Here is a 12,967-nt window from a genome sequence, read left to right on the forward strand (position 1 = left end):
TGTGGCACAATACTCTGTCATAGTGCTGGACAACAGCAGCTGCAGCCCACGCTCAACCATGTGATCACGAGGGTCAGTAACCGATACACTTACAACCCATACAACCGTTCTGTATTTCACTTTAAGTACAGTAGTCAATAAATTACATGAAATGGTCAATACTTTATCATAAAGTAGGATTTGTGTTAGATGATCTTTCCCCAAATAGGCTAATGTAAGTGTTCTATGTTTAAAGTAGCTGTGCTCTAAGTGGTGATGTTTGGTGGGTTAAGTGTATTAAATGCATTTTCAACTTGTATTTTCAATTTACGATGGGTCTATAAGGACATAACCCCATCACAAATGGAGGAAGATTATATGTGTTTGTACCTGGCAACACTACACATCCGCAGAAATTCCTCAGCAAAGGTGGGCACAGGTGCCACAAACAATTAGGGAAAACCTGGGTAAGTGGAGGATGGTGTGGTGGGCCCCGGCCTAGAAAAATCCCAAACTGAAAACTGTCTCTGTAAATTCCAACTCATAACAGCAGTGGTAGCAGCATTCAGCAGTTTCTGTACATTAGCAAGACAAGATGCACTTTTCCTATGACTCATTTTGTAGCTAAACTCAAGACTTTCAGCCTCGATTTTTATTACAGTGCAATTATGGGGTAGAAATTCAGCCTTTCACAGCTATACTTGTGGCCATAAAACCCAGACCTTCCACTTCTGCACTCCTGGAAATGGGGAGCACAGGGTGACACAAAAGCAGATGAAATTATTTGTATACTTGTACTCGAAGCTTTTATTCCCAAATCCTTACTGTGACATCTGTACTTTCAGGGCACAGGAAGGTGGAGTCAGTCTGGCTACAAGTGGGTCTCTGGACCACATCTATGATCAGTAAGTCACCACTAATGCAGCTACAAGCACACTCCAATCCATCAAATACCCTCATACATAAATTACAGTGCAGAGGTTCCATGTAGAGCAGCTATTTGTGGCATTAAAAACCTGGGATATTGCCCCCCATTTAAATACATCATCCAAAACCAGAGTATTTCCATCCTCTTGATCAGAACTAGTTAGAACTGCCCTTGTTCTCTGGGTAAGGCTGAGATGTACGGAATGCCAAGGCAGTTGGTCACCACTCAATTCAAGTGAAAAAAAGTCCAGCTGACTTTCTGATCTTTTATGCGGATGTGCCACAAACAGCCTTATCAGCAGTTCAGTGAACTGCTTAGAATTATCTTTTTAGTTTTATGGGTTTCTTCTACACCCTTAATGTCTGGCTGATGTGTTTTTTCTGACCTGTGGAGGTTTAATGGTGAATGATAATCATTATGGTTCGGTAAACTCTAAAACGTATTTATATCTAGCTGATCTTAACCTTTTTTTTTTCATTAAGGTATCATTTATATACAGTAAAATCCACCCTGTTATGTGCACAGGTCTACAGATTTTGACAGACACATATAGCTGTGTCATCTAGGGAGTATTTTTTTTTTTCTTATTCTGATTTCATAATTCTCTACACCACATGTGTATTTTAATTTCCTGGCTGTATCAGTGAGAACTGCTACCTGCTGCAGAAATTCAAAATAAGGGCTTCTTAAACCCAACATTTAAACCAGGAAGAATATTCAAGGGTGCCTCGCACATCTGCGCAAAGTGCACAGCCCGACGGCAGGAGAAGCCAGCATGTGGGGAGTGGCGCCCCCTAGTGTTTCCTGTGCATAATCTGCATGGCCGTCCGTGGCCGCTCTGAATATAGCCACCAGTTTGAGGGATCTTCAAAACTGTGGTGGTGTTAACAGTGAAACAGGAGATGTTTAAAATAAAAAAAGGAGGCTTCCATTTATATGCCTTTCCTCCCACACTTTAAAAGACTGTGATGGAAAGAGAAGACAGGAACCACTAAGCTTTATAGCACCAGACTTTGCACATATGTGAAAGAAGGGCAATGTTGCAAAATGAGAACTGGTCTGGTAAAAAAACAACAACAAAAAAACCAACAATAAGAAAACAACTTGGAGACTGCTGAAATCTCTGGTCTGCATCTTATTTTTCTTAAATATGTATTTATTTTAGAGCACTCACGTGCCTGGGGGTGGGGGAAGGGGCAAAAAGAAGGAGAGAGAATCTCAAGACTTCCCCCTATGCGGAGAGCCACCATGGAGCTTGATCTCAGGGCGCTGAGGTCATGACCTGAGCCAAAATCAAGAGCCAGACAGACACTCAACTGACTGAGCCACCCAGGTGCCCCTCTGGTCTGCATTTTATTTATTTTTCTTTTTTAGATTTTTTTATTTACTTATAGACACAAAGAGAGGCAGAGACACAGGCAGAGGGAGAAGCAGGCAGAGGGAGAAGCAGGCTCCATGCAGAGAGCCTGACGTGGGACTCGATCCAGGGTCTCCAGGATCACACCCTGGGCTGCAGGCGGCGCTAAACTGCTGCGCCACTGGGGTTGCCCTCTGGTCTGCATTTTAAAACCTTTTCTCTTGCCTTTGCAAATGTTACATCCTCCTTCTAAAGAACCACCATAGGTTCTTTAGATGTTCCTCCCTACAAGGCACTTAGAACAAATGCCAGTTACCAAAAAAAAAATTTAATTAGATAGTTCCCTACATATGGTTTGAACTAAGTACCATATGGCTCCCACTACAGAAAAATGTGGCAAAACTGAATTCACAAGACCTCATTCTGCTAGGGCCTATTTAGTCCACACAAGTCTAACACGGACCTTCCAGAAATTTAGACCAAACAAGCAGTAACAAATACAGCTGATGAGGGCCTCCTTCTCATGCTTCCTTCCCACAAAGCCTCTTTCCCAGTCCACAGGAGAGCAAAGACCAATTCAGTTGTGCAGATCACCTTTCTCAGAGTACTACTATTCCTTCAGATTTTGACATTAAAGGACACCATAGTCTTCTAATAGTTTAAGGGAAGATATTTCTATTATCTTGATACAATATCACCAAGTTGTTTCAATGAAAAAAGTTTTAACACTGTATAAACAATGGATGATAATTTATGTGAGAGAAGGTGGGATCATTCTCTAAATTGGCTACTCAGCTATAAAATGAATTTAAGAGAAGATTTAGCGATTAGCTACAAAGTTCTAGAGTAATAATATGGGCGGGGAAAGGCACACCACATTCACTTAGAACTGAAAGGCAAGAAGAGTTGCAGGCAAAAGAACTCTATTTAAATCTCAGCTTACTGGATCCCTGGGTGGTGCAGCGGTTTGGCGCCTGCCTTTGGTTGGCCCAGGGCGCGATCCTGGAGACCCGGGATCGAATCCCACCGGGTCGCGCTCCCGGTGCGTGGAGCCTGCTTCTCCCTCTGCCTCTCTCTCTCTGTGACTATCATTAAAAAATAAAAAAATAAAAAAATAAATCTCAGCTTACTCAGAAAATGGAACTACTTGGAAGGAAGTGAGGGTAGAAAAGTATAAAGAACATCAACAACCAGCTTAGAGGCACCTGGCTGCTCAGACGGAGAGCACCCGACTCTGCATCTCCGTGTCACAAGTTTGAGCCCTGCCTTGGGTGTGGAGATTACTTAAAACAAATAACCCATCAGCTTAGAAAGTCAGTTTTTGAACTACAGTTGAAAAAGAAATTCCAGAAAATAATATAGAGGTCAACCTCATGGGATGTGAATGTGAAGGGAAAAAAAATGGGAGGCAAGAAATAAGGGTATATTTACTCAAATGTCCCTGGATTTATCTCTTGACCAGGGAGGACACCAAAAACTGTTTGATGTCTGATTAAAAGAGCAAATGTGATGGGGAATAAAATTCCAGAGACTTACTGTTAGAGATTTGCAAGAATCCTCAGAAATGCTTGATGTAACGACCACAATAAATGCTATGTTTTAAAAATAGTATTTACATGTAATTGGAAGCTTCTTGATCAAAGAAGGATGTCAACTCAGGTCATGGTCTTGGGGTCCTGGGATCCAGCCCCATGTCAGGGCTCCCTGCTCAGTGGGGAGTTTGCTTCTCCTTCTCCCTCTGCCGCTCTTCCCGGCTGTGCGAGCTCTCTCTCTCTCTCTCTCTCTCTCTCTCCCTCTCTCAAATAAAACCTTTTTTTTTTTTTGAATTACAACTTACCCTATAGTATCCACTTGAGCTGGCCTTAAAACCTTTTTTCAAAAAACAGAGGGATGTCAAAACAGAAGTACCCAACACATTATGGAATCCTAGGAAAAATCTTGTTAGTTATGACTAATAAAACAAGATCCAGGAGCAGCTAAGTACTAAATAAATAGTGAATTAAACGAATAGTGATGCCAAATTTGAGCATAATGTAAAATAGATTTTTAAAAGATACATTGGTGCCACCTTTTGGCCAGATTAAAAATTTACACAAATTACAATCTACAATCACATTTGAATTTCAAAGAGACCCTGTTAGAGGCACAGTTGTTTGATTCAAACATTAAGTGAATAGATTTAAAACTGCCTTGCTGCTTATTAATACAGCTGATTTTTAATTCTATTTTTTATTTTTTAAGAATTGGGATAGAAGATAATACAAATAGAGTTTTAATGCTGAACAAATATATCTCATATTCCGTAAGTACTCCTTTAGTTCCTGACAGCCATCACAAAACTTATTTTAAGCTTTTCGGCCAGGATTAGTCAACTTTAGCACTACTGATATTTTGGGCTGGATAATTCCTTGGGGTGGGGGGAGGTTGTCTCCTGCATTGTGAGATGTTTAGCAGCATCCCTGACCTCTACCCACTGGATGCCAGTAGCAACATTCCCTCCACCCCACCCAGTTGTGACAACAGAAAACATCTCTACATTGCAAAATGTCCCCATGGTAAGGGGAATCACCCTGTGTATGGTTAACTTCAAGTTTCAACTGGCCACAGGTGCTGATATTTGGACAAACATTATTCTGGGTGTGTCTGTGAAGGTGTTTTTGGATGAGATACATTTGAATCAGTAGACTGAATAAAGCAGATTGCCTCCCCTTGTGGGTCTTGAGGCTGCTGGCTTTTGGACTGGAATTACACTATCAGCTGGCCCAGGTCTCCACCTTGCCTACTAGAGATCTTGGGACATCTCAGCCTCATATCTGTGGTGAGCCAATGCCCTATGACCAATCACCCTCTCTCTCTCCCTCCCTCTCTGCACACACACACACACTGTTCATTCTGTTTCTCTGGAGAACACAGACTAATACATGCTGGTGGAGAACCACTGTTGTTGATTACATTACCAGAAAAATACAGTAAATAGGGAAGAAAAAAAAAAAGGCAAAGGGAACTAATGGGCAATGGCTAGATATTAACCTTTCTTTCCAGAGATGGCAGTTGGAAAGCACTGGATTAGGATGCCAATTTTCTATTCACACAGATTCTGGTTGATAAGGACTGGGCTCTATGATGCATTGTTTTGCATTACACATCCAAGATGTTACCTGGTACAGAGACTGACTTACCCCAGTGCTAGGAGGACAATATTTGGCAGACACTTCTGTAAAATAAGAACACTGTGTATAAGCTACACTAAAAAAAGGTTTTGTTTATGGTCATGTCACAATTTATTTGTCATGATAAAATACATGAAATCCACTGTTTTGATTCCAAATAGAGGGTACAAAACTTTCTAAAATAATGTTTCTGAAGCAAACTCAAAGCACACAAGGTGGAAGAGTTCAACCATACAATGCACCATTCACCACAATCTCCTATATTTGCCATGTGTTTCTTGTACTTGGAAGGTTTCTTCACTGGACCTTTTTTTTATTGCACATGTTTTTGAAATCCACATTTCTTTGAAATGATTTTAAGTTGATATTTGATCTAGTCTGACTAAATGACTTTATTTGGCACAAAATAGCAGAGTTGATGGCAGTTAATGTCAAATGCATTGGAGCACTATCTACTAAGCACAGACGCATCCTGAAGCACAATGGATCCTTCCAGGTCTTGAAGACAAAAATCTCAGTCTGTGATTCCTTGTACTTAAGACATCCATACTTGGGACTGTATAATCTTACCAGTTTTCAAAAAGTCCAACCATACAAACGTGGAAGTCCAGCAGAGAACAATCATTTGTTGATTTCACTGTTAGGAATTTAAAAATTAATTATAATAAAATACAACAGAGCTATATTTAGTTTAAAATATACAAAGACACAGATCTCATTATGAAATCTTTTCATGTGACTTATTTTACCTCAATTACTACTAAAAAATGACACTTATAAAAAAATGACACTTATCAAGGATCTTGATTACAACAGTAAGATTTTGCCTGTGCAGATAACATGGAAATACCATTTTCCAGCCTATCTTTTTCCATGATTAATATGTATTTCCTTCAGTTTAAAGTGAGGCTTTTCCATTATGAATTACTTCCAATAATGAATTACAATGTTATTATCCCCACTCTATTTCTTGTCCCCATTTACTTTTTAGATGATCTAAATTAAAGAAATGAAAATGATATTTTCTTCATTGCTTTTTTTCCTTTTTCCATGCGTAAACAATACATTTGGGGGAACTTTCCATGAAGCTGAAATGCAAAGATTTTATTCCCTATAATGCCAAAGGACTAACATCCTTCTTTAACAGGTGGTTAAACTACACTAGAAAAGGAATTCCAGTAACACTGCTGTTTCTAGAATATTTCTTAAAAATAAAAATAAGAATTGTGTCAATTGAGTATTAAATAGTATATTCTAAGATATTCTAAGAGTTTACGGGTTAGAATCCTGGTTAGGATCCAGGTTAGGTTTAGCCATAGAATACATGTAATTTTCTTTATATGGTTCGTTTTTATTAAGAATACTAAGAGAATTTAACGCAATTTTTTTTTTTTTTCTATAGAGAAGGGGGTAGAGGGCAGAGGGAGAGGAATGGAGAGAAAGAATCTTAAGCAGGCTCCACGCCCAGCATGGAGCCCAACGTGGGGCTCAATCTCAGGACCCTGAGACCATGACCTAAGCCAAAATCAAAACTGGGTGAACCACTCAGGTGCCCCAAATTTAACACAATTTTAGTACAAATCCTCACAACACCCCTGTGAGGTAGGTATTGCTTATATCCACTTAATGGGAAATCAGAAAAGCAGAGCAAGAAATAATAATCTTAAAACACATAAATCAAGAGATTTTGGTTCCCTTATAAGGCAGACTACACTTACAAGTTCCAGAGTTGTGACAATACGCTAATCGGGACAAATACTGAAACAAATCTGTTTCTCTCCAGAAAACAACTCTATGTAGGATCTGTAAAGAAGGGAAAGTTCTAATCTGATTCAAGAAAAAAATGTCTTTTTAGTATTTGCCTAACACACTGATTAAGGTGCATATAGCATTTCCCATTTGAAGAGCTTGGTAATCATTATGCAAGCCGTTATTATATGGTTAAGATTATAGCTCCATTTTGTAGATGACATGATCAAAACTAAAGGGCTTAGCCAAAAGGACTTTTTTTATACAAGAAGATTTTCTTAGTAAGGAACCATGTCTTTAAAAATTGCACTCAGGGCACAGTATTGATCATGTAACAGCTATTTTAAAAATATATGTCTGAAAAAAAAAAATATGTCTGCTGAATGAATGTAAAAAATGTAACTGGGGTCAGGGATCCCTGGGTGGCGCAGCGGTTTGGCGCCTGCCTTTGGCCCAGGGCGCGATCCTGGAGATCCGGGATCGAGTCCCACGTTGGGCTCCCGGTGCATAGAGCCTGCTTCTCCCTCTGCCTGTGTCTCTGGCTCTCTCTCTCTATGTGTGACTATCATAAATAAATAAAAATTAAAAAAAAATGTAACCCAACATCACTATTCACTGGCTATCTGGAACCTATTTCTTGGGACATTTTTTCTATAAAATGGAGTTAACATTTTTCCATTTCCTAAAACAGAATATTATGAAGATTAAAGAAAGAACATTGGCTTTGAATTTCTAATATTAAAAGGAACTATATGAATAAGGATAAAAATATAGCTAACCATCACATTTTTAACACTCAACAAATGTAGATATATTTCACTTTTAAATTAACGTTGTCTGCTATGGCCCCTCAGCCACAGCAAACTCTTACAATTTCTCCAGACTCTACCCTGAACTGCTGCCCTACCCCTCAACTCATGTGCACCCCAATCCCACCCTTTAACTACATACTTCTTATGTCAAGGTCTAATGACTGAGCAAGAAGGAAAGAACAGAGAAGAAAGAAATCAGAAAATTTGTTATACTAATGAGAAATTGTACTCGAAGAAGGCCAGGGAATATATTCTGAATAGCCTAAAATACATGACATCAATGTCAATATTTGTGTTCATCCTAGGAGATGAAATCTTTCAGGGTAGTATAAATTTGCACAATTGCTAGAATGACTTAAGATTCGAGGAAGTTCTGACTCCAAAGTGTAACACATTTGTTTTTAGCCACTCCCAATATAATTGATCCTCTATCAATAGCTAGATTTTTTTCTCAACACATCTCAATCTTGACCCCAAGAAGTTTTAGTTACTTGTCTGAGGCAGAAACTCAACTGTGGTTTCTTCATTCAGCCTTCAAGAAAAACTTATCATTTCATAATTCACCTAACCTGTTTACCCACAGAAAACCTTTGTGCCCTTAGACTAAGCTAGATTACTCTTTGAGCTCCCTTCTAACCTGAACCCTGACACTGTCAGGAGATGTCCTCAGAAGGATGCAGTCATGAAGGAGCTCTGAGTTTCTGTATAATTTCTAAGCCTCACAAACCAGATTTTTTAACATGTCTGTGAGGCTTTGAATTGAACACGACAGCATACAAGAAAGATGAGACTGTTTTAAAGCTTTTCTCTTTTGTTATTCTTGACTAATCTTTGAAATTTAAACATTTCAGGAACAATTTAGATCTATCCTTTGTGGTGAACTTTGACCAGCTTTTTCCCCAGCTACATAAAGCAGGAGAATCTATCATTTAGTCCCTCAGTTTTAATTTTTCTGATGTTTTAGCTGTGTTAAGTTTCACTGCTATAAAAGGGAGCTAAGTTTATTCACAAAGGGAAAGCTATCATGGATTTTTAGACATAGTTCTAGGACATTGACTGTATCTACTCTGCTGGTTTTATGTGCCAGAAAAAAAAAGAAAACTGTGTCATTGAAAAATTACTTTTTCAAGTGATACTTAGAAAATTAACATCAACTGAGGCAGCCTAGAAAATCCTCTGACACTAAGAGTAGAAAGATAATTTCTATTTTACCATTTTCCTCTTTAAACTGATGGTCATAAAAAAAAAAAACAACTCTAATTGCTCTTATGGTTGTTAAGGAAATGCTCTATAATAAGGTAACAATACTGGGTTTAGTGTAGACCTATTTCAACTTCTGTCTGTGTTTATCTATCTGTATGTATATTCCTATTTCTCTCTCCTTGGGATTTTATTTTAATGTCTGAATCTTCTCCCTTTCTCTCTTTTCACTAAAATATTTTTAATTAAAAATGAGGTATGCTCAATGTCAAGAAATAAATAAAAGCCATATAAGATGCTGCAGAGCTAATAAGTAAAAAGTGATTTAAAAACTACTTATAATATGTAGCTATACCATAAAACAAAATTTGTATACATCATAACATATAGGTATGCATTAAAATAACTTCCTATATGGCAGAACATAGTTTTAAATAGTCTTCATAGTGGCATATTCATGTGAAAAATTAGCCTAAAATAATAGTGTAGGATATTCTTTAAAAACGATTTCATTTACTTCATTTTCAATTTGGTTTTTACTGATTCTACAACTTATAAATTATATAAATAACTATTTTGTCTCAAGTTCCATAATTCCTACATTGATTTCTGATTTCTAAATTGTGATTTATGAATGTCCATAGCTCTACTTGAAGGTTACATTTTAATAGCCATATGTATAACATATCTTACAATAATTAGACCTACTATACATACAACCTTAAAACTATGGCTAACTGGTAAAAAGTTAATAGAAGGTGAAGAGGAAAATAATCCATGAATAAAAATACATGTGATTTTTTTTAGAATGGATATAAAAATTATGAAGGAGAAACTGCTACTCCACAAGGATAGTGTCCACATTTTCTTGCGTGAGCTCTGACTCTAAGGCACAAGATGAATCTAACTGTTCTTGTGACAAGCGAGAACCTTTCAGGGGGACATCAGACCAGCTGTCACAATACGGCTGAAATCTCTGGGCTAACGCATTGCCAAACCTTTGGCATCGGTTGTATCTGTAAGCTTTACCTTTGTGTGTATACATGTGTTCTAGCAATTGGCTTTTTCGGAGAAATTTATGACCACAGATGGAACAGCTGATTTTTCTTTTCCTTGAAAAGGAAAAATTACAGTTTAATTCTACTGGCTCTGTGTCTTTGGAGATCAAAGACACTTGACTGATTTGCAGAGGCTCTATGGCACCCTGGTTTGAGCGGTCAGGCTGCTGCTCGTTCTCCTTGACAATGAAAGAGCTGAGCCTGTGGCATTCAAGAGCCTCGTTATTTTCATTAAGTGGATGCACTTCACCAAGGTCATTGCTTTCCAGAATGGAAGCAGGGACACCAAATGGGAGGGATCCAGACACATGGGTATGGAGATGTTGTCTTAGGTTACTACGGGAATCAAAACGTTCCCCACAGTAATGGCATAAGTGTATTTTGATACTGCTTTCGGTGAAAGTGGGGCCTGTCACCTCTGATGAGGGTGAGGGGTGGCTCTGGGAGATCACAGATTCTGGGTCACATCTCTCCTGCTTGATGGACACCGGGGGTTTCTGGTGCTCCTCCAGGGCCTGGGAAGCAGGATGGGCCCTCTGCTGCTCTGCAGTGCCATCATCCAGCCCAATAGCAAGAGAGAGCTGCAACTGGGGGTGGTCACCCTGGACAGCAGCTCTGTTTCCACTGTTATTGGAAGGAGCTTCTTTGACCTCCAGCCCTGGTTTGACAGCTGTTTTTTGGGTCGTTGAGATCTGAATGCCATACAAATTTGAGGACTGCACAGTCTCTGGTGAGAACACTTGATTCATTTCAGTGGCAATGTGAGAAAGGTAGTCGGCATGAAGAAATCGAATCCCTTCCTCCAAACGACTGTGATCCACAATCTGTTTTGGCCCTTTCCCCGTGTACATAATGTGCAACAAGTAGCTGAATATGTCAGGCTGGATGTCAGTTGGTTGTATTTTTATGCATTCGCTGTTAAAAACAAAAAACAGACCCACACAAGATGAAACGACCAGTTGGCCTTTTAGTTAGCAGTATATGGTCTTAGACTAACGCAATTTCTTCCTAAGAAGTTCAAACTGAGCAATCTGCCTTGATGAAACATATCAACAAAAATTAAATGCTCGTGGTACATCAGCTTTATGGTCCAGCTACAAGACATCATGTATTCAACCTACTGCCTAAAGTTAGGAAACACACACTGATACTCTGATTAGCTCAACATTTAGTGACTTCTAAGTGGTATGCCCTATGCTACATGCCAGGGAGGAGAAACGTGATGAATAAAACAGATACTCTGCTCTTAAGGAACTTAACAGTCTTTTGAATACATAACCAAAAGAACTGAAAAAATGGACTCAATAGACACCTGTACGCCAATGTTCATTTCAGCATTATTGATGTTAGCTAAAAAGTGGAAACAACCCAAATGTCCATCAACACACGGATGGATAAATGAAGTGTGGCATATACATATGGTGGAATATTATTCAGCCATAGAAATGAATGAAGTTCTGATACATGCTGCAACATGGATGAACCTGGAAAACGTTTGGTAAGTGAAATAAGCCAGACACAAAAGGACAAATTTTATATGATGCCACTTGTAAAAAAATATCTAGAATATGCAAATTTGTAGAGAGAGAAAGTAGATTAGAGGTTACCATGAGCTTGGGGTGGGGCAGGGGAAATGGGGAGTTAATTGCTTAATTGGGTACAGAGTTGATGTTTAGGGTGATGCAAAGTTTTGGAAATGATAAGTGGTAATGGTTGCGCAACATTGTGAATGGACTTAATGCCAAAGAATTGTATGATTAAAATAGTTAAAATGGCAAGTATTATGTTATATATATTTTACCAAAATAAGAAATATTTAAAATTTTAAAAGGATCTATTAAAATCGGTAATATTTAGAATTTAAATACACTAATCCTATTTTGGCTTCCAAACTATCTTAATATGTCTATTCTTTAAATCACAAATGAATATAGGTGTAAGTTTGAAAAGCTTTAAAATAACCCCAAGCTCAATTTTTAAATATGAATCTAGAATTCAGATGATAGATACAAATAGCAGGGTAACAAGAAATCAGGAAACACTCTGAAAAATTAGGATAAAGAGAACCTGAGGGAAGCACTGGATGTCAACCAACAATTAGTCAATGGACTTACCTTCCCTGAAGCAAAAGTTCATGTCAATGCTTCAGAGTGCACAGGGTGTCAGATGCTGGCAATCCATTTCTTAGTCCCCGTATCTCAGGATTCCCTCCTGGGTTTTACTCTTAACTCTCACCCACCCTTTTCCAGGGTCTGTGGCAGGGTTTGTTTTTTTATTTTCTATCAGCACAGAGCTGTTAACTGAAGATTTTTAGTTGCTCAACAGAAATATCACATAGCAGGCCTAACACATTTATATCTCTTGGATTTAGTTTAGCATGGTGCCTGGTACACAGCAGGGGCTCTGAGAGCTCAACTAACTCATAGCTCTTAGATGAGACTGATGTGAAGGCACTGTTTCTAATCTAATTTCTACATTGACACTACCCATGACCTGTCCCCCGTTCCAACTATCTCCCCACTTTGTGCCACGCATTCCAATCATTCTGATCTACTTGGTTTCCTGAATGTACTACTGTGGTTCATATCTGCCTATGTTTTCATGTACCTTCTCCCTTTGCCTGTAGGGTGCTTTCCTGCATTCCTTTACAATATCCAAAAAACTCCTACTGATCTTTCAAGATTCAGGGCTTCTGTAAAGCCTAGATCAGCCTT

The 12,967-nt window shown here is 38.7% G+C and overlaps 1 protein-coding gene across 8 annotated transcripts in view; it reads right to left on the reverse strand.

The window, feature by feature from the left end:
* ZBTB25 (zinc finger and BTB domain containing 25) overlaps window positions 1-12,967 on the reverse strand; it is a 58,653-nt gene that overhangs the window by 28,920 nt on the left and 16,766 nt on the right. For 5 of the 8 annotated variants that reach the window (XM_077909604.1, XM_077909602.1, XM_077909603.1 and 2 more), the window contains one exon: window positions 5,522-11,168. In XM_077909604.1, the coding sequence (XP_077765730.1) occupies window positions 10,034-11,168 (1,135 nt within the window). In that variant the 3' untranslated portion in view covers window positions 5,522-10,033. Of the gene's footprint in view, window positions 1-5,521; window positions 11,169-12,367; window positions 12,554-12,967 lie in introns of those variants that run through there. The other 3 variants (XM_077909605.1, XM_077909606.1, XR_013386334.1) reach the window with 3 other exon arrangements.

Source organism: Canis aureus, chromosome 9 (genome assembly GCF_053574225.1).
Source record: "Canis aureus isolate CA01 chromosome 9, VMU_Caureus_v.1.0, whole genome shotgun sequence".
NCBI classification, from domain to species: domain Eukaryota; kingdom Metazoa; phylum Chordata; class Mammalia; order Carnivora; family Canidae; genus Canis; species Canis aureus.